Below are 24,215 nucleotides of genomic sequence, written 5' to 3' on the forward strand. Positions count from 1 at the left end.
GAGATTGATAGGTATCTGAGTAGCCAGGGCATCAAGGGTTATGGTGAGAAGGCGGGGGAGTTGGACTAAATGGGACAATGGATCAGCTCATGGTGGGGTGGCGGAGCAGACTCGATGGGCTGAATGGCCTACTTTTGCTCCTTTGTCTTATAGTCTTATGGAAAGTACTGATCAGCTAAAATCTAATGGAGGGATTGAACAAGACTGACAAGTCTTCCAGTATCTGTATTCTGTGAGTTTTGTTTTACCTTGAGACAAGCATATTCAAAAATCATAACCTCTAGTTTTTGTATGTACTATGAAATTTATTCTAAGTATATGGCACAGAATAAATTACAATTATTATCTGCACCTTTCTAAGCACTTACAGAAGTGCTTTGAAACTGCATAAATTATTTAACAAGTAACAAGTCAAGTATTTTATTTGGAAATTAAATGCAGTCACAAAAATTGAATGAAGATTGAATATTACAAGAGCCTTGCGTTGCATCTATGCTTTCTCATATCAAATGAATGATTTATTATTTCAGATTAATATTCCTGTTACCCATTATCTTCTGTTTCAGGTGCAGCCTAGATTTTACAAAAGTGTGGTCCTTCTTGTTTATTAACTCAGTCCTGAAGAGATTGGTTCTTTATAATATAAATTAAAATATAATGGGCACTCTCCAAAACTAAGCTAGATGTCCCGGCAGGGAGGTTTGCTAAGGCTACTAGGCAGAATTTAAACTAGAATTGTTGGGGGGTGGAAACTGAACTGAAGAGACTGGGGAAGAGGCGGTTGGCTCACAAATAGAGAAAGCTTGGAGACAGTGTATGAGGGAGGATAAGCAGGTGATAGAGAAGGGACGCGCTTGGATGGACAGTTTGAGATGTGTCTATTTTAATGCAAGGAGTATTGTGAACAAAGCAGATGAGCTTAAAATGTGGATCAGTACTTGGAGCTATGATGTGGTGGCCATTACAGAGAGTTGGATGGCTCAGGGACAGGAATGGTTACTTCAAGTGTCGGGTTTTAGATGTTTCAGAAAGGACAGGGAGGGAGGCAAAAGAGGTGGGGGCGTGGCACGGTTGATCAGAGATAGTGTCTCAGCTGCAGAAAAGGTGGACGTCATGGAGGGATTGTCTACGGAGTCTCTGTGGGTGGAGGTTAGAAACAGGAAGGGGTCAATAACTTTACTGGTGTTTTTTATAGGCCGCCCAATAGTAACAGGAATATCGAAGAGCAGATAGGGAGACAGATCCTGGAAAGGTGTAATAATAACAGAGTTGTCATGATGGGAGATTTCAATTTCCCAAATATCAATTGGCATCTCCCGAGAGCAAGGGGTTTAGATGGGGTGGAGTTTGTTAGGTATGTTCAGGAAGGTTTCTTGTCACAGTATGTACAAACATTTTAGATAAGCCTACAAGAGGAGAGACTGTACTTGATTTGGTATTGGGAAATGAACCTGGTCAGGTGTCAGATCTCTCAGTGGGAGAGCATTTTGGAGATAGTGATCATAATTCTCTCTCCTTTGCAATAGCATTGGAGAGAGATAGAAACGGACAAGTTAGAAAAGCGTCTAACTGGAGTAAGAGGAATTATGAGGCTATCAGGCAGGAAATTGGAAGCTTAAATTGGGAACAGATGTTCTCAGGGAAAAGTACGGAAGAAATGTGGCAAATGTTCAGGGAATATTTGTGTGAAGTTCTGCATAGGTATGTTCCAATGAGACAGGGAAGTTATGGTAGGGGACAGGAACCGTGGTGTACAAAGGCTGTGATAAATCTAGTCAAGAAGAAAAGAAAAGCTTACAAAAGGTTCAGAGAGCTGAGTAATGTTAGAGGTCTAGAAGATTATAAGGCTAACAGGAAGGAGCTTAAGAATGAAATTAGGAGAGTCAGAAGGGGCCATGAGAGGCCTTGGCGGGCAGGATTAAGGAAAACCCCAAGGCATTTTACAAGTATGTGAAGAACAAGAGGATAAAATGCGAAAGAATAGGACCTATCAAGTGTGACAGTGGGAAAGTGTGTATGGAACCGGAGGAAATAGCAGAGGTACTTAATGAATACTTTACCTCAGTATTCGCTATAGAAAAGGATCTTAATAGAACATAGAACAGTACAGCACGTTACAGGCCCTTCGGCCCACAATGTTGTGCCGACCCTCAAACCCTGCCTCCCATTTAACCCCCCCCACCTTAAATTCCTCCATATACCTGTCTAGTAGTCTCTTAAACTTCACTAGTGTATCTGCCTCCACCACTAATTCAGGCAGTGCATTCCACGCACCAACCACTCTCTGAGTAAAAAACCTTCCTCTAATATCCCCCTTGAACTTCCCACCCCTTACCTTAAAGCCATGTCCTCTTGTATTGAGTAGTGGTGCCCTGAGGAAGAGGCACTGGCTATCCACTCAATTTATTCCTCTTATTACCTTGTACACCTCTATCATGTCTCCTCTCACCCTCCTTCTCTCCAAAGAGTAAAGCCCTAGCTCCCTTAATCTCCGATCATAATGCACACTCTCTAAACCAGGCAGCATCCTGGTAAATCTCCTCTGTACCCTTTCCAATGCTTGCACATCCTTCCTATAGTGATGTGACCAGAACTGGACACAGTACTCCAAGTGTGGCCTAACCAGTGTTTTATAGAGCTGCATCATTACATCGCGACTCTTAAACTCTATCCCTCGACTTATGAAAGCTAACACCCCATAAGCTTTCTTAACTACCCTATCTACCTGTGAGGCAACCTTCAAGGATCTGTGAACATGTACCCCCAGATCCCTCTGCTCCTCCACACTACCAAGTACCCTGCCATTTACTTTGTACTCTGCCTTGGAGTTTGTCCTTCCAAAGTATACCACCTCACACTTCTCCGGGTTGAATTCCATCTGCCACTTCTCAGCCCACTTCTGCATCCTATCAATGTCTCTCTGCAATCTTCGACAATCCTCTACACTATCTACAACACCACCAACCTTTGTGTTGTCTGCAAACTTGCCACCCCACCCTCTACCCCCACATCCAGGTCGTTAATAAAAATCATGAAAAGTAGAGGTCCCAGAACAGATCCTTGTGGGACACCACAAGTCACAATCCTCCAATCCAAATGTACTCCCTCCACCACGACCCTCTGCCTTCTGCAGGCAAGCCAATTCTGAATCCACCTGGCCAAACTTCCCTGGATCCCATGCCTTCTGACTTTCTGAATAAGCCTACCGTGTGGAACCTTGTCAAATGCCTTACTAAAATCCATATAGATCACATCCACTGCACTACCCTCATCTATATGCCTGGTCACCTCCTCAAAGAACTCTATCAGGCTTGTTAGACATGATCTGCCCTTCACAAAGCCATGCTGACTGTCCCTGATCAGACCAGGATTCTCTAAATGCCCATAGATCCTATCTTTAAGAATCTTTTCCAACAGCTTTCCCACCACAGACGTAAGGCTCACTGGTCTATAATTACCCGGACTATCCCTACTACCTTTTTTGAATAAGGGGACAACATTCGCCTCCTTCCAATCCTTCAGTACCATTCCCGTGGACAACGAGGACATAAAGATCCTAGCCAGAGGCTCAGCAATCTCTTCCCTCGCCTCACGAAGCAGCCTGGGGAATATTCCGTCAGGCCCTGGGGACTTATCCATCCTAATTTATTTTAACAACTCCATCACCTCCTCTCCCTTAATATCAACATGCTTCAGAACATCAACCTCACTTTTATTGTCCTCACCATCATCAAGTTCCCTCTCATTGGTGAATACCGAAGAGAAGTATTCATTGAGGACCTCGCTCACTTCCACAGCCTCCAGGCACATCTTCTCACTTTTATCTCTAATCAGTCCTACCTTCACTCCTGTCATCCTTTTTTTCTTCACATAATTGAAGAATGCCTTGGGGTTTTCCTTTACCCTACTTGCCAAGGCCTTCTCATGCTCCCTTCTTGCTCTTCTCAGCCCCTTCTTAAGCTCCTTTCTTGCTTCCCTATATTCCGCAATAGACCCATCTGATCCTTGCTTCCTAAACCTCATGTATGCTGCTTTCTTCCACCCGACTAGATTTTCCACCTCACTTGTCACCCATGGTTCCTTCACCCTACCATTCTTTATCTTCCTCACCGGGACAAATTTATCCCTGACATCCTGCAAGAGATCTCTAAACATCGACCGCATGTCCATAGTACATTTCCCTGCAAAAACATCATCCCAATTCACACCTACAAGTTCTAGCCTTATAGCCTCATAATTTGCCCTTCCCCAATTAAAAATTTTCCTGTCCTGTCTGATTCTATCCTTTTCCATGATAATGCTAAAGGCCTGGGAGCGGTGGTCATGGTCCCCCAGATGATCACCCACAGAGAGATCAGTGACCTGACCCGGTTCATTACCTAGTACTAGATCTAGTATGGCATTCCCCCTAGTCGGCCTGTCCACATACTGTGACAAAAATCCGTCCTGGACATACTTAACAAACTCTGCCCCATCTAAACCCTTGGAACTAATCAGGTGCCAATCAATATTAGGGAAGTTAAAGTCACCCATGATAACAACCCTGTTATTTTTGCACCTTTCCAAAATCTGCCTCCCAATCTGCTCCTCGGTATCTCTGCTGCTACCAGGGGGCCTATAGAATACCCCCCAATAGAGTAACTGCTCCCTTCCTGTTCCTGACTTCCACCCATACTGACTCAAAAGAGGATCTTGCTACATTACCCACTCTTTCTGTAGCTGTAATAGTATCCCTGACCAGTAATGCCACCCCTCGTCCCCTTTCCCCCCCTCTCTATCCCTTTTAAACCACTGAAATCCAGGAATATTGAGAATCCATTCTGGCCCTGGTGCCAGCCAAGTCTCTGTAATGGCCACTACATCATAATTCCATGTATGTATCCAAGTTCTCAGTTCATCACCTTTGTTCCTGATGCAGCTTGCATTGAGGTACACACACCTCAGCCCTTCTACCTTACTACTTTTACACCGTTTATTCTGCTTCTCTTTCCTCAAAGTCTCTCTATATGTTAGATCTGGCTTTACTCCATGCACTTGGTTCACTGCTCCATCGCTCCGGGTTCCATCCCCCTTGCAAATTAGTTTAAACCCTCTGTAACCATGCTAGCAAACCAACCTGCAAAGATATTGCTCCCCCTGGAGTTCAGGTGCAACTCATCCAATCTGTACAGGTCCCATCTTCCCCAGAAGAGATTCCAATGATCCAAAAATCTAAAACACTGCTCCCTGCACCAACTCCTCAGCCACGCATTCAACTGCCATCTCCTCCAATTCTTACCATCACTGTCACGTAGCACTGGCAGCAATCCTGAGAACGCCACCCTTGAGGTCCTGTTCTTCAGTCTTCTGCCTAGTTCCCGAAACTCACACTTCAGGACCTCATCCCTCTTCCTGCCTATGTCGTTGGTGCCAACATGTATCACGATTTCTGGTTGCTTTCCCTCTCGTACCAGGATGTCGTGCACCCTTTCAGAGACATCCTGGACCCTGGTACCAGGGAGGCAACAAACCATGCAGGTGTCCTTCTCACGTCCACAAAACCTCCTGTCTGCTCCCTTGACTATAGAATCTCCAATGTCGACAGCTCTCCTCTTCTCCGTCCCACCCTTCTGCACCACCGGGTCAGACTCAGTGCCGGAGGCCCTGCCACCGTGGCTCACACCTGGTCGGTCGTCCCCGCCAACAGTATCCAGGACGGTAAACTTATTATTCAGGGGAATGGCTATAGGGGTGCTCTGCACTACCTGTCTGCTCACCTTCGCTTTCCCCCCTCTGACTGTCACCCAACGACCTGCTTCCGACAGCATAGGTGTGACTACCTCCCTGTAGCTCTCATCTATGACTGCCTCATTCTCCCTTATGAGTCAGAGGTCATCCAGCTGCAGCTCCAGATTCCTTACACGGTCTTCCAGATTGCCCAGTCATATGCACTTCTGGCAGATGTGACTCTGCGGGGAGAGGGGTGTTCCCCCAAGACTGCCACATCTCACATGAGAGGCATATCACCATCTCAGGAGGCATTGTAAAGACGAACTGCGAGCAAGCTTGTCCTCCGCCTCCTCTCGTTGAAGTCTCTTGAGTCAAAGCCTCAAAGCTCCACTCCTTCACTGGCCCACTCACTCACTGGCCGCTTTCCAATCTTGGTAATTGTATGGTGATTGTAGTGATTACTTGCAGCAGACTGAAAAGCTTGAACATGTAGATATTAAGAAAGAGGATGCGCTGGAGCTTTTGGAAAGCATCAAGTTGGATGAGTCACTGGGACCAGATGAGATGTACCCCAGACTACTGTGGGAGGCGAGGGAGGAGATTGCTGTGCCTCTGGCAATGATCTTTGCATCATCAGTGGGGACGGGAGAGGTTCTGGAGGATTGGAGGTTTGCGGATGTTGTTCCTTTATTCAAGAAAGGGATTAGAGATAGCCCAGGAAGTTATAGACCAGTGAGTCTTCAGTGGTTGGTAAGTTGATGGAGAAGATCCTGAGAGGCAGGATTTATGAACATTTGGAGAGGTATAATATGATTAGGAATAGTCAGCATGGCTTTGTCAAGGGCAGGTCTGATTGAATTTTTTGAGGATGTGACTAAACACATTGATGCAGTAGATGTAGTGCATATGGATTTCATCAAGGCATTTGATAAGGTACTCCATGTAAGGCTTATTGAGAAAGTAAGGAGGCATGGGATCCAAGGGGACATTGCTTTGTGGATCCAGAACTGGCTTGCCCACAGAAGGCAAAGTGTGGTTGTAGATGGGTCATATTCTGCATGGAGGTTGGTGACCAGTGGTGTGCCTTAGGGATCTGTTCTGGGACCCTTACTCTTTGTGATTTTTATAATTGACTTGGATGAGGAAGTGGAGGGATGAGTTAGTAAATTTGCTGATGACACAAAGGTTGGAGGTGTTGTGGATAGTGTGGAGGGCTGTCAGAGGTTACAGCGGGACATTTATACGATGCAAAACTGGGCTGGGAAGTGGCAGATGGAGTTCAACCCAGATAAGTGTGAAGTTGTTCATTTTGGTAGGTCAAATATGATGGCAGAATATCGTATTAATGGTAAGATTCTTGGCAGTGTGGAGGATCAGAGGGATCTTGGCATCCGAGTCCATAGGACGCTCAAAGGAGTTGTGCAGGTTGACTCACATGGCAACCTTTTCTGCAATATGTAGATGTAAACCTGTCTGCTATACAAATAAGGGCTTTTGTGTAGGATGTGGTGGTGATGTCTATACTTTGATACAAGTGTTCTGATAATTGATACCTGTGAGGGGAGGAAATGTAAATGTATCTGGAAATTGAGAGTTTTGTTATGCTGAGCAAAAGAAAATTAAAAAAAAGAAGGCATACAGAGTATTGGCCTTCATTAATCGTGGAATTGAATTTAGGAGCCGAGAGGTAATGTTGCAGCTATATAGGACCCTGATCAGACCTCACTTGGAGTATGTGTTCAGTTCTGGTCGTCTCACTACAGGAAGGATGTGGAAGCCATAGAAAGGGTGCAGAGGAGATTTACAAGGATGTTGCCTGGATTGGGGAGCATGCCTTATGAAAACAGCCTTTTCTTGGCCTTTTCTCCTTGGAGGATGAGAGGTGACCTGATAGTGGTGTACAAGATGATGAGAGGCATTGATTGTGTGGATAGTTTTTCCCAGGGCTGAAATGGTTGCCACAAGAGGACACAGGTTTGAAGTGCTGGGGAGTAGGTACAGAGGAGATGTCAGGGGTAAGTTTTTTACACAGAGAGTGGTGAGTGCGTGGAATGAGCTGCCAGCAATGGTGGTGGAGGTGGATACAATAGGGTCTTTTAAGAGACTTTTAGATAGGTACATGGAGCTTAGAAAAATACAGGACTATGGGTAAGCCCAGTAATTTCTAAGGTAGGGACATGTTTGGTACAACTTTGTTGGCCAAAGGGCCTGTATTGTGCTGTAGGTTTTCTATGTTTTCTGTGGTTCTATGTGTTCTAAGATAGATGTTTTCTAAAGCTTCCAACAATTTGTTTCTGTTTTTACCAAATAAATCTGGCATTTCTTGGTAACATAACTAAAAATTACATTTATGCCAGAATAGTTAATGGTTAATAGTTTAATGTGTATAATTGTTATAGCAAGATTTATTTTCTGTTGTGCATTGTGTGCCTGATACCTTTATGTCTCTTCATTAGGAAGGGAAAGATTACTATAAACAAACAGGCCTTGGCCCTCTGCCAATTGGCCTCTACAATGGCATGCCTTTCCCGAGGGACCAACTGGATCCTGATGAGCTAGAAACTGTGATGATGCACAGAATCTTGGATAACACTGCCTACTTCCAGAAAGTTGTTTACTTAGTAAGTATAGTTAACCTGTTGTCTACTTTAAATGGTAAAGGATTGGGCAAATATGAACAGCATCTAAGAATAAATGCTTGATTTGAATTTTCATTTAATTTGATACCAAAACTGGTTTAAGTCCCAGAAAATGGAAGATTTCTGATAATGTAGCATGTATTGCTTGAAATTATATCTCATACTCGTACACTTGTGACTCAGCTAGTATATTTTTAAGTGAGAAAAGTACATTAAACTGGTGATGAGTTTTTAGAGCTAATATCAAAATTAGCATCAAGTTGAGGGCCCATTTTTCTTTCTCGCCCTTTAGATAATGTTTCCATGCAATGCATTTTCCAAGGATGATAATTCAGAAGGAATTACTTGTTTGTTTTTTTTTAACCAGCAAAGAAAAGCTGAGAAGTGACCAAACAGAAGTCTTTGAAATTACAGGATTTCGAGCATAAGACATAGGAGCAGAATTAGACCATCTGGCCCATTGAGTTTGCTCCACCATTCCATCATGGCTGATTCATTACCCCTCTTTACCCCATTCTTCTGCCTGCTCCTTGTAATCTTCGATGTCCCGATTTAGCAAGAGCCAATCAACCTCGGCCTTAAATATTCCACAGATTCACCACACTCCAGCTAAAGAAATTTTTGCTCATCTCTGTGCTAAATGGACATCCCTCAAATCAGAGGCGGAGCCATCTGGTCCTAGACTGCCCCACTATCAGAAACATTCTCTCCACTTCCACTCTATCTAGAATTTTCAATATTCGATGGGTTCCAATGAGATTCCCCCTCATTCTTCTACATTCCAGTGAGTACATGTATGTTAACTCTTTCATTCTTGGGATCATTCTCGTGGACATCCTCTGGACCCTCTCCAACGTCAGCACGTTTTTTCTTAGATAGGAGCCCAAAACTGCTCATGATATTCCAAGTGCGGTCTGACCATTGCCTTATAAACCCTCAGCATTACATCTTTGTTTTGTATTCCAGTCCTCTTGAAATGAATACAAACTGTGCATTTGCCTTCCTTACCACTGGGTAAAGCTCAAGTTAACCTTTAGGGAATTCTGCACGAGGTCTCCCAAGTCCCTTTGCACCTTTGTTTTTGAATTTCTTCCTATTTAGCAAATAGTCCACCCCTTTATTCCTTCTGCCAACATATATGACTTACACCACTTCCTTACACCATATTCCATTTGCCATTTCTTTGCCCAATCCCCCAATCTGTCCTAAGTTATTTGGCAGACATCCTGCTTCCTCAACACTATCTGTTCTTCCACCTACCTTTGTATTGTCCGCAACCTTGGCCACAAAGCTATCAATTCCCTCATCCAAATCACTGACATATAACATGAAAAGAAGTGGTCCCAACACTGGCCTCAGTGGCACACCTCAGTGGGTTTTGTCCTTGGATGACAGTTACCAAAGAGCATGGATTTTCTGAAGGGTTAGGAGAGAGTTGATGAGAAATGCAATGCACAGCTAAATGATTTTTTTATCACAATGCACAAAGTCCTTTAGAACCAATGAAGTGTTCTTGCAATTTAGTTGTTTTAGTAATTTAGGAAGCATAGCAGCCATTTTGTACATAGCATTGTGATAATGATGAGATTGTTTGTTAGCTCAAGGGCCACGTGAGTCATCCTATGTCGCTCTCAAGATATCCCTCAGCAATTTATAATTGGTGATTTTTTAAAATGTTAGTTGGAGTTTTTTCTTTGTTTTGTATAGTTATTGTTATGCAGAAACAAATTTGCATATCTGCTGAAGGAACAATGGGGGAAAGATCAGTTAATTTGTTTTTACTGATGTTTGTTGAGGGGAATACAAGTAAAAATGCAGTGTATAAAACTGCAAAGAGTTGCATATTTGTGTTGGAGAAGGGAGATTTGTTGAATTTAGTTCTTATCATTCATCTGCTTATTATGCAATGCAAAAATCCAAATAGTTTAATTTAACAGTTGGACAAGTCTGTTTGAGAGGTGACAGAAACCATCATAGTGTCAAAATATTACTTAAATAACCGTTTTGAAGCAGGAATAGTGGGATTTTTCTTCCCTAGGCATATACACTGAATGTTCTCCATCTGTGCTGTGGATTTCTGTGATTTTTCTGGAAGCATTTTAGCTCTTAAAGTAAAACTTCAACTAAGTTTGGAAAAGAAATCCACTTTGGTTGACAGAAAAGGGTAAGATATAGGAAGGCACTTTTGTGGAATACACATAATACCACAGAAGCAGTGGCCTTTTTCTGTGCTGTTAGTTGTATGCCTTCTTTTCCTCCTTTCAGTAATTTAAGATTATGTTGTCACTTTTAGGGTGAATTGAACAATGACCACGATGTTGTTGATTTCATAATGAATCAGCCAACCATTGTTCCAAGGATCAATCCCAGGATTCTCAGCTCTGAGAGAGAGTACTTGTCTCTATCTGCCACTGGTGAGAGTTGTCAATGTCTTGCATAAAAATGTTCTAAATATTCTTCACTATTTTACTACATTTTGATTTTAATTTGATAAACATGTCCAGTCATAATGGGAAAACAAGAGAAAATCTGCAGTGGCTGGAAATCCAAGCAACACACAGAAAATGCTGGAGGAACTCAGCAGGCCAGGCAGCATCTATGGAAAAGAGTAGACTTGACTTTTCAGGCCGAGACCCTTGTAAAGGGACCCTGCTGAGTTCCTTCAGCATTTTGTGTGTTGCAATCATAATGGAAGTTAAGCTTATTAACATGGGTCTCCTGAAGTAGCCTCATTTACTTCCTCCACCAAAGATAAAAATTCATCTGGGGTGTGCAGCTGTGTTCTTTGAGAATAGTTTACTCTGCTTAGAAAGTCAATACTCGATCCAAATTTGGGAATCAAGTTTGGTGAGAAGATACTCTATTGTATTACTTTGAAATATGAAAATTATGGACTGCTGTAACTTTTTCAACAAGAGCGGACTGGAAGAGATGCTGAAGAGGAAAATTGCCTGCTATTAAAGGATTTTGCTAATTACGAAGTTCATAAGTCAGATGATGCACTTAGTTTACAAATTTTGGTAGAACTCTTCATTGAGAGAAGTTGGGTTATAGTTACGTTGTTTGAAAATCGGAGGTTTTACATCAAAGAGAGCTACTTACTCATTTATCTTCAAAGTTGATGTAACATTTTAGGTTGATAACTTTGCAGTGATAACTTAGAATTCTACAGAATAGAATTTAGAGCAGTTGACTAACTGTCCTTTAATTTCAGTTGAATTAGCCTATAGTGGTTGTGGATCTTTAATGAACCCACATCTATTACAGCTAATGATGGAGTGGATGATTATTCCCGTTTTGCCCTTCTGAAATCTGAGGAAAAATCAGCAGCTGTGGCCGACAGTATGTCCTATTTGTCTAAAAGAGGTATGATAATTAGTTTGTGGTGATTTTATCTTTATATGTATGATGTAAAATTTATTTTGCTATAATACATACATATATAATCCCTAAATATGGCTCATGTGGCTTATGCTGTCTCTAAAGAAAAAAACATGAATGTATAAACTGGAAACGTCTGCTAAAGATTTTGCTTAAGGTGACTGACTAAATGCTGTTAAGTAAATATTGATTTCACAGAAAGACTTGTCAAAAGACATTCCCAGACAACCTGGCCTTTTGGAGAAGTCCTTCATCGGTTTATAACATTTCTTTGAAGCAGATTATTAAAACTTTAAAAACTTAACAATGTTAGACATCCCAATCAATAGCATTTCTAAATATCAAACTACATAACAGATCTAAACCAAGATGAGCAGAAATCTGAAATGTTTTATGAAGTGTCATTTTTTTTTAGTAATTAACTTTTATGTTGACATGGATGCAGCCATGCTTTATTCAGCTGAGTTATGTGAATTTTATTGCTTATCACTTCTATCCTTTCAAGGGAATGGTATTAAATTTGTATCTGAAAATGTGACAATGCAAGGCATTAGTCCCCAGTGGTGACCCTGGCCAGGTACTGAAAATCTTTGCTGACCAACAGCCTGGAGTGCACCAGGACACCTTCAACCTCTCTCTGCTGTGGTCTGAGATTCCAGCCCACTTCAAAAGGGCAGTAGTCATTGTGATGCCCAAGAAGAGCAGGGTGAGATGCCTCAACAGCTATTGCCCGGCAGCACATCAGCTGTGATGCAGTGCTTTGAGAGGGTGGTCAAGGCTAGAATTAACTATTGTCTGAGTAAGGACCTGATGCCACTGCAGTTTGCCTCCTGCTGCTACAAGTCTTTAGCAGAGGCAGTCTCACTGGGTCTTCACTCTACTTTGGAGCACCTAGGTAGCAGAAAAACATAGGTCAGACTGCTATTTATTAATTACAGCTCAGCATTCATTACCATCACCCCCCTCAGTGTTAATCACCAAACTTCAAATCCTGTGCCTCTGTAATTCTCTCTGCGCCTAGATCATCGGTCTGTACAGATCAGTGATGACATCTCCTCCTTGCTGACAGGTGAAGCAGATGCACCTCAAGGATATGTGCTTAGCCTACTGCTGTACTGTCTACCCTCATGACTGTGGGGCTAAACACAGCTCATATACCATCTATAAATTTGCAGATGCCAGCATTGGTGTTGGTAAAATCTCAGACGGTGATGTGAAGCTGTAGAGGAGTGAGGTAGATTCACTGGTTGAGTGGGGTCGCAACAACTTTACACTAACTCAGAAAGACCAAGGAATGGATTGTGTACCTTTGAAGGGGACGTTAGGAGAAAGCTCCAGTCCTCAGTGGTTGGCCAGCGGTGTAAAATGCGTGCAGCTTTGCGTTTCTGGGTGTTAACATCTTGGAGGATCTGTCCTGGCCCTACACATTGAAGCAGTGATGAAGAGGGCATGCCAATGCGTAATGAAGAGTTTGAGGAGATTTGGTATGCCACCAAAAACTCTTGCAAATTTTTATATACGTACGGTGGAGAGCATTCTAACTAGTTGCATCACAGCCTATTATGGAAGCTCCAATGCAATGCACAGGGTCGTAGGAGGTTGCAGAAGGTTGCAGACTCATTCATCTCAATCACATGCACAACCCTCCCCACCACTGAGGACATCTTCAAGAGATGGTGTCTCGGGAACGTGGTATACATCATTAAGAACTCCCACCATCTGGGTCAGCCTTCTTCTTGTTAATACCATTAGAGCAGAGGTTATGGAGCCTGAAGACCTACATTCAATGGCTTCTTTGCTTTGTCATCAGATTTTTGAACTGTCCATGAACACTACCATATTATTCCATTTTCTATGCCATTTGTAAAAAAAAAATAATTGCTTTTACCTTTCTTCTGTTCTGTTACCACAAAGCAAGTAATTGATAGAGAGATTGCAGACTGTTGCAAGAAACATAAGGTTATTTTAGTACTTGATTTTAACTTTCCACTTATTGGATGGGACTTCCATACTGTAAAAGGACTAGATGGGAAAGAGTTTGTCAGATGTGTTCAGGAAAGTTTCCTTAATCATTACGTAGAAGTCCCAATGAGAGAGTGTGCGATATTTGATCTGATATTAAGGAATGAGATGGGACAGGTGACAGGTTAGTGTAGGGGAGCACTCTGCATCTAGTGATCACAATGCCGTTAGTTTCAAAGTAAATATGGAAAAAGATAGGCCTGGTCTGTGGGTTGAGATTCTAAGTTGGAGAAAGGCCAGTTGAAAACCTTGAAAACCTTGGTTTCAAGAAATATTGAGGCCCTGGTTAAGGGAAAAAAGGAGGTGCATCGCAGGTATAGGCAAGCAGGAACAAAGGAGGCGCTTATGGAGTATAAGAAATGCAAGAAAACACTAAAGAAAGAAATCAGGAAGGATAAAAGAAGGCATGAAGTTGCCCTAGCAGGCAAGGTGAAGGAGAATTCTAGAGGTATGTTAAGAGCGAAAAGATTGGAAGGGACAAAATTGGTCCTCTGGAAGATCAAAATGGTAATCCATGTGTAGAGCAAACTAGAAGGTGGAGAGCCTAAATAATATTCTTGCATCTGTATTTACTCAGGAGATGAACGCAGAGTCTATAGAATTGAGGCAAAGTGGCATCATCTTCAAGGACCCTAAACAGACTAGAGAAGGAGGTGTTTGCTGTTCTGAGGCAAATCGGGGTGGATAAATCCCCAGGGCCTGACAAGGTGTTCTCTTGGGCCCTATAGAAAGCAAGTGCAGCAAGTGCAGAAATTGCCAGGGCCTTGGCAAAGATAGTTAAATTATCCTTAGCAACAGAAGAGGTACCAGAGGATTGGAGGTTAGCCAATGTTGTTCTGCTGTTTAAGAAAGGCTTTAAACATAAATGAGGAAATTATGGGCTAGTGAGTCTGACATCAGTAGTGGGAAAGTTATTGGAAAGTACTCTTAAGGCAGTGGTCCTCAACCTCTGGGCCGTGAAGAATGCAGCGGTGCAGCAGTAGCCAGAACGCACCCAGTACATCTTTAAGAAAAAAGCCGAAATGAACAAGCTAATTAATTAAGTGCCACCTGGCACGTAAATGTCGGCCCAGATCAGAGGCGATTACATGCCGGGCGGCAGCTAATTAATTAGCTTGGTTATTTCGGCTTTTTTCTTAATGATGTGCTGGGTGTGTTCCGGCTACCTCCGCACTGCTGCATTCTTTGTGGCCCTGTATTGGCCTGCGGCCCGGAGGTTGGGGACCGCTGCTCTAAGGGACTGGATATATAAGCGTTTGGATAGACGCGTACTGCTTAGGATAGTCAGCATTGCTTTGTGCGAGTTAGGTCACGTCTAACTAATCTTTTGAGTTTTTTGAAGAAGTCACCAGTAAAGTTGATGAAGGCAAAGCAGTGGATGCATTTGACAGGGCCCCACATGGGAGGTTGGTCAAGTAGGCCCAGTCACTTGGCATTCAAGATGCGTTAGTGAATTGGATTAGACATTGGCTTTGTGAGAGAAGCCAGAGAGTGGTAGCAGATGGTTGCCTCTCTAAGTGGACTGCTGCAGGGATTGGTACTGGGTCCATTCATGTTTGTCATCTACATCAACGATCCGGATGACAATGTGCTTAAATGGATCAGCAATATTTGCAGATGGCACCAAGATTGGGTGTGTACTAGACAGTGAGGAAAGCTATCATGGCTTGCAGAGGGATCTGATCAACTGGGAAAAAAGAGCTGAAAAATAGGAGACAGAATTTAATGCAGACAAGTGTGAGGTGTTGCAACTAAGGTAGGTCTTGCACAGTGGATGGTGGGGCACTGAGGAGTTCAGTAGAGCAAAAGGATCTGGGAATACAGGTCCAAAATTCATTATAAGTGGTGTCAGAGGTGGATAGGGTTGTAAAGAAAGCTTTTGGCACATTGGCTTTCATAAATCAAAATATTGAATACAGAAGATGAGATGTTACGTTGACGTGTAAAATATTGGTGAGGCCTAATTTTGAGAATTGTGTGCAGTTTTGGTCATCTATCTCTAGGAAAGATATAAACAAGGTTGAAAGAGTGCGGAGAAAATTAACAAGGATGTTGTTGGGTTTGTTGGACCTGAGTTATAAAGAAAGATTGAATAGGTTAGGAGTTTATTCTTTAGAATATAGAAGTTTGAGAGGAGATTTGATAGAGGTATACAAAATTATGAGGAATATACAGTAGATAGGGTAAATGCAAGCAGACTTTTTTCACTGAGGTTGGGTGGGACTACATCCAGGGATTATGAGCTAAGGGCGAAAAGGGAAACTTCTTTATTGAGAGAGTCATGAGACTGAGCTGCTAGCACAAGTGGTGCATATGAGCTTAGTTTCACATTTAAGCGAAGTTTGGATAGGTACGTATATGGCAGGGGTATAGAAACATAGAAAATAGGTGCAGGAGTAGGCCATTCAGCCCTTCGAGCCTGCACCGCCATTTATAAGGATCATGGCTGATCGTCCAACTCAGAACCCCGCCCCAGCCTTCCCTCCATACCCCCTGACCCCCGTAGCCACAAGGGCCATATCTAACTCCCTCTTAAATATAGCCAATGAACTGGCCTCAACTGTTTCCTGTGGCAGAGAATTCCACAGATTCACCACTCTCTGTGTGAAGAAGTTTTTCCTAATCTTGGTCCTAAAAGGCTTCCCCTTTATCCTCAAACTGTGGCCCCTCGTTCTGGACTTCCCCAACATCGGGAACAATCTTCCTGCATCTAGCCTGTCCAATCCCTTTAGGATTTTATACGTTTCAATCAGATCCCCCCTCAATCTTCTAAATTCCAACGAGTACAAGCCCAGTTCATCCAGTCTTTCTTCATATGAAAGTCCTGCCATCCCAGGAATCAATCTGGTGAACCTTCTTTGTACTCCCTCTATGGCAAGGATGTCCTTCCTCAGATTAGGGGACCAAAACTGCACACAATACTCCAGGTGTGGTCTCACCAAGGCCTTGTACAACTGCAGTAGTACCTCCCTGCTCCTGTACTCGAATCCTCTCGCTATAAATGCCAGCATACCATTCGCCTTTTTCACCGCCTGCTGTACCTGCATGCCCACTTTCAATGACTGGTGTATAATGACACCCAGGTCTCGTTGCACCTCCCCTTTTCCTAATCGGTCACCATTCAGATAATAATCTGTTTTCCTATTTTTGCCACCAAAGTGGATAACTTCACATTTATCCACATTAAATTGCATCTGCCATGAATTTGCCCACTCACCCAACCTATCCAAGTCACCCTGCATCCTCTTAGCATCCTCCTCACAGCTAACACTGCCACCCAGCTTCGTGTCATCCGCAAATTTGGAGATGCTGCATTTAATTCCCTCATCCAAGTCATCAACATATATATTGTAAACAACTGGGGTCCCAGCACTGAGCCTTGCAGTACCCCACTAGTCACCGCCTGCCATTCTGAAAAGGTCCCGTTTATTACCACTCTTTGCTTCCTGTCTGCTAACCAATTCTCCACCCACACCAATACCTTACCCCCAATACCGTGTGCTTTAAGTTTGCACACTAATCTCCTGTGTGGGACCTTGTCAAAAGCCTTTTGAAAATCCAAATATACCACATCCACTGGTTCTCCCCTATCCACTCTACTAGTTACATCCTCAAAAAATTCTATGAGATTCGTCAGACATGATTTTCCTTTCACAAATCCATGCTGACTTTGTCCGATGATTTCACCGCTTTCCAAATGTGCTGTTATCACATCTTTGATAACTGACTCCAGCAGTTTCCCCACCACCGACGTTAGGATAACCGGTCTATAATTCCCCGGTTTCTCTCTCCCTCCTTTTTTAAAAAGTGGGGTTACATTAGCCACCCTCCAATCCTCAGGAACTAGTCCAGAATCTAACGAGTTTTGAAAAATTATCACTAATGCATCCACTATTTCTTGGGCTACTTCCTTAAGCACTCTAGGATGCAGACCATCTGGCCCTGGGGATTTATCTGCCTTCAATCCCTTGAATTTACCTAACACCACTTCCCTACTAACATGTATTTCGCTCAGTTCCTCCATCTCACTGGACCCTCTGTCCCCTACTATTTCTGGAAGATTATTTATGTCCTCCTTAGTGAAGACAGAACCAAAGTAATTATTCAATTGGTCTGCCATGTCCTTGCTCCCCATAATCAATTCACCTGTTTCTGTCTGCAGGGGACCTACATTTGTCTTTACCAGTCTTTTCCTTTTTACATATCTATAAAAGCTTTTACAGTCAGTTTTTATGTTCCTTGCCAGTTTTCTCTCATAATCTTTTTTCCCCTTCCTAATTAAGCCCTTTGTCCTCCTCTGCTGAACTCTGAATTTCTCCCAGTCCTCAGGTGAGCCACTTTCTCTGGCTAATTTGTATGCTTCCTCTTTGGAATTGATACTATCCCTAATTTCTCATGTCAGCCACGGGATGATTATTCTTTTGCCAAACTGGGATGAACAATTGTTGTATATCATCCATGCAACCTTTAAATGCTTGCCATTGCATATCCACCGTCAATCCTTTAAGTGTCATTTGCCAGTCTATCTTAGCTAATTCACGTCTCATACCTTCAAAGTTACCCTTCTTTAAGTTCAGAACCTTTGTTTCTGAATTAACTATGTCACTCTCCATCTTAATGAAGAATTCCACCATATTATGGTCACTCTTACCCAAGGGGCCTCTCACGACAAGATTGCTAATTAACCCTTCCTCATTGCTCAAAACCCAGTCCAGAATAGCCTGCTCTCTAGTTGGTTCCTCGACATGTTGGTTCAAAAAACCATCCCGCATACAATCCAAGAAATCCTCTTCCTCAGCACCTTTACCAATTTGGTTCACCCAATCTACATGTAGATTGAAGTCACCCATTATAACTGTTGTTCCTTTATTGCACACATTTCTAATTTCCTGTTTAATACCATCTCCGACCTCACTACTACTGTTAGGTGGCCTGTACACAACTCCCAGCAGCGTCTTCTGCCCCTTAGTGTTACGCAGCTCTACCCATATCGATTCCACATCTTCCCGGCTTATGTTCTTCCTTTCTATTGCGTTAATCTCTTCTTTAACCAGCAACGCCACCCCACCTCCCTTCCTTCATGTCTATCCCTCCTGAATATTGAATATCCCTGAATGTTGAGCTCCCATCCTTGGTCACCCTGGAGCCATGTCTCTGTGATCCCAATTATATCATAATCATGAATAACAATCTGCACTTTCAATTCATCCACCTTATTACAAATGCTCCTTGCATTGACACACAAAGCCTTCAGGCGCTCTTTTACAACTCTCTTAGCCCTTATACAATTACGTTGAAAAGTGGCCCTTTTTAATGCTTGCCCTGGATTTGTCGGCCTGCCACTTTTACTTTTCTCCTTAGTACTTTTTGCTTCTACCCTCACTTTACACCTCTCTGTCTCTCTGCACTGGTTCCCATCCCCCTGTTGTGAACTAACCTCCTCACGCCTATCCTCTTTAATTTGATTCCCACCCCCCAACCATTCTAGTTTAAAGTCACCTCAGTAGCCGTCGCTAATCTCCCTGCCAGGATATTGGTTCCCCTAGGATTCAAGTGTAACCCGTCCTTTTTGTACAGGTCACGCCTACGCCAAAAGAGGTCCCAGTGATCCAAAAACTTGAATCATTGAAAGGCTATGATCCAGGTGCAGGTCGATGGGAGTAGGTAGTTCAAATGGTTCGGCATGAACAAGATGGGCTGAAGAGCCTGTTTCTGTGCTATACTTTTCCATGACTAATTTCATGCCATAGAAGTCAGTGATAATAAATATTTTTCTGATCCTGAAATACTCAGTTTTAGTACATCTGTGGGTAGAAATAAAGTTAAGATTTCAAGTTAGTGACGTTCCATCAGAACTTGACAGTGTGAGCTAATCAGTTGCCAGTTGGTATGTATGTATTCTGTAGTAACAGTGTGATCACCTGAGTCAAGTATGATGTGGAGTTCTCTATTAGTGTGTCCTCAGGTGGCTATAGATGCCAACCTAGGATCCACATATTCTGGTGCAGTGTGGGTACAATTAAGTGGTGGCTGTGGTTAGTGGTTGAGTCTTTTACATGTTCATTCTCCCCCTTTGCAGCTGCTGCTTGTTCTCGTGGCACAGAGGAGGTTTCTCTGATACAGTGCAGCTCCCTCTTGAACAGCTTTACTCCAAGTTCATCTACTGAGTGCAATGTCTTCCAAGTTTTTAGATATAACATTGAATTTCTTCAGACTAATTTTGATATTAACCTTGCAGGGCTCAGTGACCTTCCTTCAACTGGGAGTAAAGTATGTGTATGGGGAGATGTGACTTGGGCATCCAGATGACATGACCTATCTATTGGAATTAGTGTTACTTTATTGTGGTAGAGATGCTGTTCATGTAGTGCACCTCCCTCTAGTACACTGCTATTAGTGTGTCTGTCCTTCCAGCTGATCCTCAAAATCTTTCATAAGGTTCTTTTGTGGTATTGTTCCAGGGCTTTCAGGTGTCCACTGCAAGTGGTTTATGATTCTGCTCCATTTAGTAATGTAGAAAGGACGACTGCTCTATAGACCAAAAGTTTGTTTGGGCCTCCATGCCATGGTCTTCAAAACTCTTTTCCTTAATCTTGCATAGGCTTCACTGGCACTGCTCAGGTGGTGGTTGATCTCTGTGTTGATGTCTGCTTTTGAGGAAAGAATGTGGTCAACGTAGGAAAAGTATTCTACATTTTAAAGGATAATATCGCCAATTTTTATGGGAGGCTGGATAAGTGGCTGGTTGGGCGGTTGCTGATATAGGACCTGTATCTTTTTTATGTTCAAAACAAGACCCAGGTATCTTTATTCATTGGCAAACCTATTCGTGATACATTGGAAGTTTTCTTCAAAGTGTGCTGCGATGGCATTGTCATCTGCATACTGAAGCTCCATGAGAGTGGTTGTGCTGACCTTATTCTTCGTTGAGATTGAAAAGCCTGTTGTCCATTCTGTAGGCAATTGGGATTCCCTGTGTCAGGTCTTGGCCAATGAGGTGAAGAATGGCAGCAATAAAGATGGCAAATAGGGTGAGCGCAATGATACAGTCCTGTTTGACTCCTGTCTTGACAGTGAAGGGTTCTGATTCAGCATCAATATTGCTAAGTACTGTGGCTGACATGCCATCATGCAGTAGTCTCGTTATTTGTACGTACTCTATACCGATGGACACTTAATATTTGTTAATTCCAGTATTTTGTATTGGCAATTCATTTCAAATCTCCATATACAGTGTTCAGTGATGCAAAATAACAATTTTCTGTTTTATTTTATCCTGAAGGTATTTAAAAGCTCATCCAGCACTATCACCAGCAGAAAAGTAATTATTAATTTAATGATAGTGGCATAGTGGTAGCAAGCAAAAGAACATGTGATAAATATCTTCTTAACTATGTACCTGTAATGAATAAAATCAAAACATGCTTGCTTTCAAACTTTCCCATTATGCGCTCCTAACAATGAATATTGACCAAGATGTCTTTGCTCTAATTGTTAGCACCAACATAGTATATCTCTGTATCCAGCATGCCAATTAATTTGGCTCAAGAAAGAGGGAAGGTAAATATTATCCTTATTATCATCAGACTCTTTGCATGTTAAATTATATTCTGACTCATTTGAAATGGCATTTAAAGGTCATTATTGCTGATTATTTTAAGCAATTTGAGTTGAAATGAAATTAGCACTAAATGTCCTTCCATGAATATTGCCATTTTTCTGCTTGCTGATGGGAAGAGAATCAATTTGTAAAATTAATTAATTGAATAGATTCTTGGTATTCTGCTGCTTTAACCTGGCATGGAACTGAACTCTTCAAATGGATGCCTCAGTAATTGTGTATCTGGTAGCACTCCATCACTGAAAGTTGTAGAGTGGACTTTCTATGACATGGGAAAGGTTGTGAACCTCTGGTTAGCAAGCAATGAGGTGCTGTTATGGTCCTGTTCCTATTGTCTACAGAATTGCGCAATCCTGCGTAGATATTTCTGAAGAGTGATGAATATGGCATTACACTGGACAAGTTGATATTCATCTCAGCATCAAAGAGATCATCCAGGCTCTCCACTTCTGGTAAAATAGAATTTCATCCTTTTTGATTGCACAGAAGATGCATTGTATCTTGGCTCTGGTTTAGGTGAGCATTGCTGGCTGACTTTCAGTGCGGTTATCACTCTGTTGGCCATAATATACCCGATTTAAAAAAAAACCTGGATCTCCTCACCTATAGATAGGTTTCCACCCACTCAAGGCACAGCTAGTTGTTGAGCATGAGAAGAATTTCATGTTGATCAATGGCGTGTTTCGTCGCTTCATCTGTAACTCCTTGATTCCGAGGGAATCCACATTGCTGCATATTTTCAGCAGCTGCCAATAACCTGAGTGATGGATCATGGGGGAGCAATGGCTACTCCCAGCTTTCCTAGCCACTCACACAAGTTTAAACTGAAACCTTGGTGGCTGAGTGCCAATGCTATAAGAGATATCAAAGCATTAGAATTGTGAATAAAAGCACTGTTACATTTTTAAAGATGCTTCACTCCTGGTGCAACTTGAAGTACATGACAAACTAATAGGGTAACTTGGCGGGGTGCTAGATTCTGAACAATCCAGTCAAATGTAACAACCGCAGGTGCTTGGAATGAGGAATATGCACAAGCAGAGCCAGGGGAACACGAGGTGCAGAAAGAAAGAGAAGGACAAGGAAGCCTTCGAGGCAAATGTCCCAAAAAGCTACATTGGTCTTGCTTTTTTAAGGAGCCTATTAAATCATGTTCCCATTGCAGACAGCAACCCTCTTTCATCTGGTCATTCACACCAACAGAGTATACCAGCATTTAACCAGAGCAGCCCAGATGATACACACAGTTCCCTTACATACTGCTGTGCTGATCTAAAACACTGGTAATTAGGCACCCTTGGGACTACTGTAATGCTGGACTGGCAGATTCTCCAGACTTTAGGATGTTACTCCTCTTAATACTCTGACACTCTTTTATTTTAATATGTTACACAGTAGTGTAATATATTTTCCTGTGAAATAAATGAGTTTAAAGGGAGTGTGGGGAATAGGCAAGTTTAAATGAAGTGGAAAATGTTGCCCAGTTTATTTAAGAGTGTAGGATGCAGTAATCTGTGAGTCAGATGTTGAACCACTGGAATTTCCAAATAATGAAATGGTGGATTATTGAAATTTTACTGTCCAGAACATCAGTGAACCCCATGTAAAATGATGTACCTGGAGGAGGCATGTGAATTTGCTCATATTGTTCAGCTTCTCTCAGAGTTTTCTATGCCTGAGCAAAGGGATAAGAACTGCAAGATTATAATCAATTTCACGTTGGAGCGCTCGCATGCTTTGCAGGATAATATGGGAACTTCATCTGTCAGCTTGCTTCAGTTAAGTGATCCACTGAAGAGAGGCTATAATTTGTAATGGTAACTCCTCTTAAAAGCTGGTAACATCTATGTTTCCATTTGAGCAAGTTCACATGACGTGCGCAAACCTTGCCTAAATGAGCCATTGCAAGATATGCAACAATACCAGTGCAACTTATTTCTTCAAAGTATATTATTTTTTTCCAAATAAGAACTCATTGGACTGTTGCTAATGTTCTGAGAATTACTTGTACTAAATAAATTTGGAATTTAAAAATAAAATAATTGCTAGTCTCACTATTCATAACTATGAAACTATCAGATTATTATTAAAAATTTACGCGCTTCACTGATGTCCTTCAGGGAAGAAAATCTGCCATCTTCATAGGATTTGATTACTGGAAGGCTGCTCTCCTTCACTTTGAGTGCATACAGATATCTCTGAGGATCCATTAATAATTCTTGACTAGCTTCAGACTGTTGTACAGGACTAATTAAAGGAGCATTCGGGGATGACCTGTGTCAAGGCATAGCTGATTGTGCTGCTTGAGACCCAGTGGTAGGATATGTACTTCTGACCGCATGTGGATGGAGATTTTCATAGTCTATGCATCAGGCAATCTCTCAGAGGACGGAATAGGCAATAATGCAAGTGACCTGCTGGCATCTAATACAAGAAGGAATGAATTTGAGCTGAGAGAGGGTAATTTCAAAGGAGATGTGGGGGGCAATTTTTCTACAGATTGTTGGGGTAGTGGTAGAGGCAGGTACTTTAGACTTTTAAGATGCGTTTAGGTAGGCACATGAATGTGAGGAAAATGGAAGTTCTTTGAGTTTTGTTTCTTCTTTTTCATCGGGGGGGGGTGGAATTGATGACTTCTTTCATCAACGCCCAAGGTCTATTTGTATTTAATAGCTATCTGGAGTAGACAAATATACACGCATACTTTGACAAAAATTGAACCTGTGAACCTTTGATATTGTGCAGGCAGGAGAGATTAGTTTAGTTGGCCATTTGATCACTAATTTAATTAGTTTGGCTCAATATTGTGGGCCAAAGAGCCTGATCCTGTGCTGTACTCTCTA

At 42.3% G+C, this 24,215-nt stretch overlaps 1 protein-coding gene across 2 annotated transcripts in view; it reads left to right on the top strand.

Annotated features, from left to right (window-relative positions):
* uggt1 (UDP-glucose glycoprotein glucosyltransferase 1) overlaps window positions 1-24,215 on the top strand; it is a 171,753-nt gene that overhangs the window by 42,811 nt on the left and 104,727 nt on the right. For both annotated transcript variants that reach the window (XM_063046046.1, XM_063046047.1), the window contains exons 18-20: window positions 8,166-8,330; window positions 10,642-10,762; window positions 11,616-11,714. In XM_063046046.1, coding sequence (XP_062902116.1) covers window positions 8,166-8,330; window positions 10,642-10,762; window positions 11,616-11,714 — 385 coding nt within the window. The remainder of the gene's footprint in view (window positions 1-8,165; window positions 8,331-10,641; window positions 10,763-11,615; window positions 11,715-24,215) is intronic.

The sequence above is a fragment of the Mobula hypostoma genome, chromosome 4, assembly GCF_963921235.1.
Source record: "Mobula hypostoma chromosome 4, sMobHyp1.1, whole genome shotgun sequence".
Lineage (NCBI taxonomy): Eukaryota > Metazoa > Chordata > Chondrichthyes > Myliobatiformes > Myliobatidae > Mobula > Mobula hypostoma.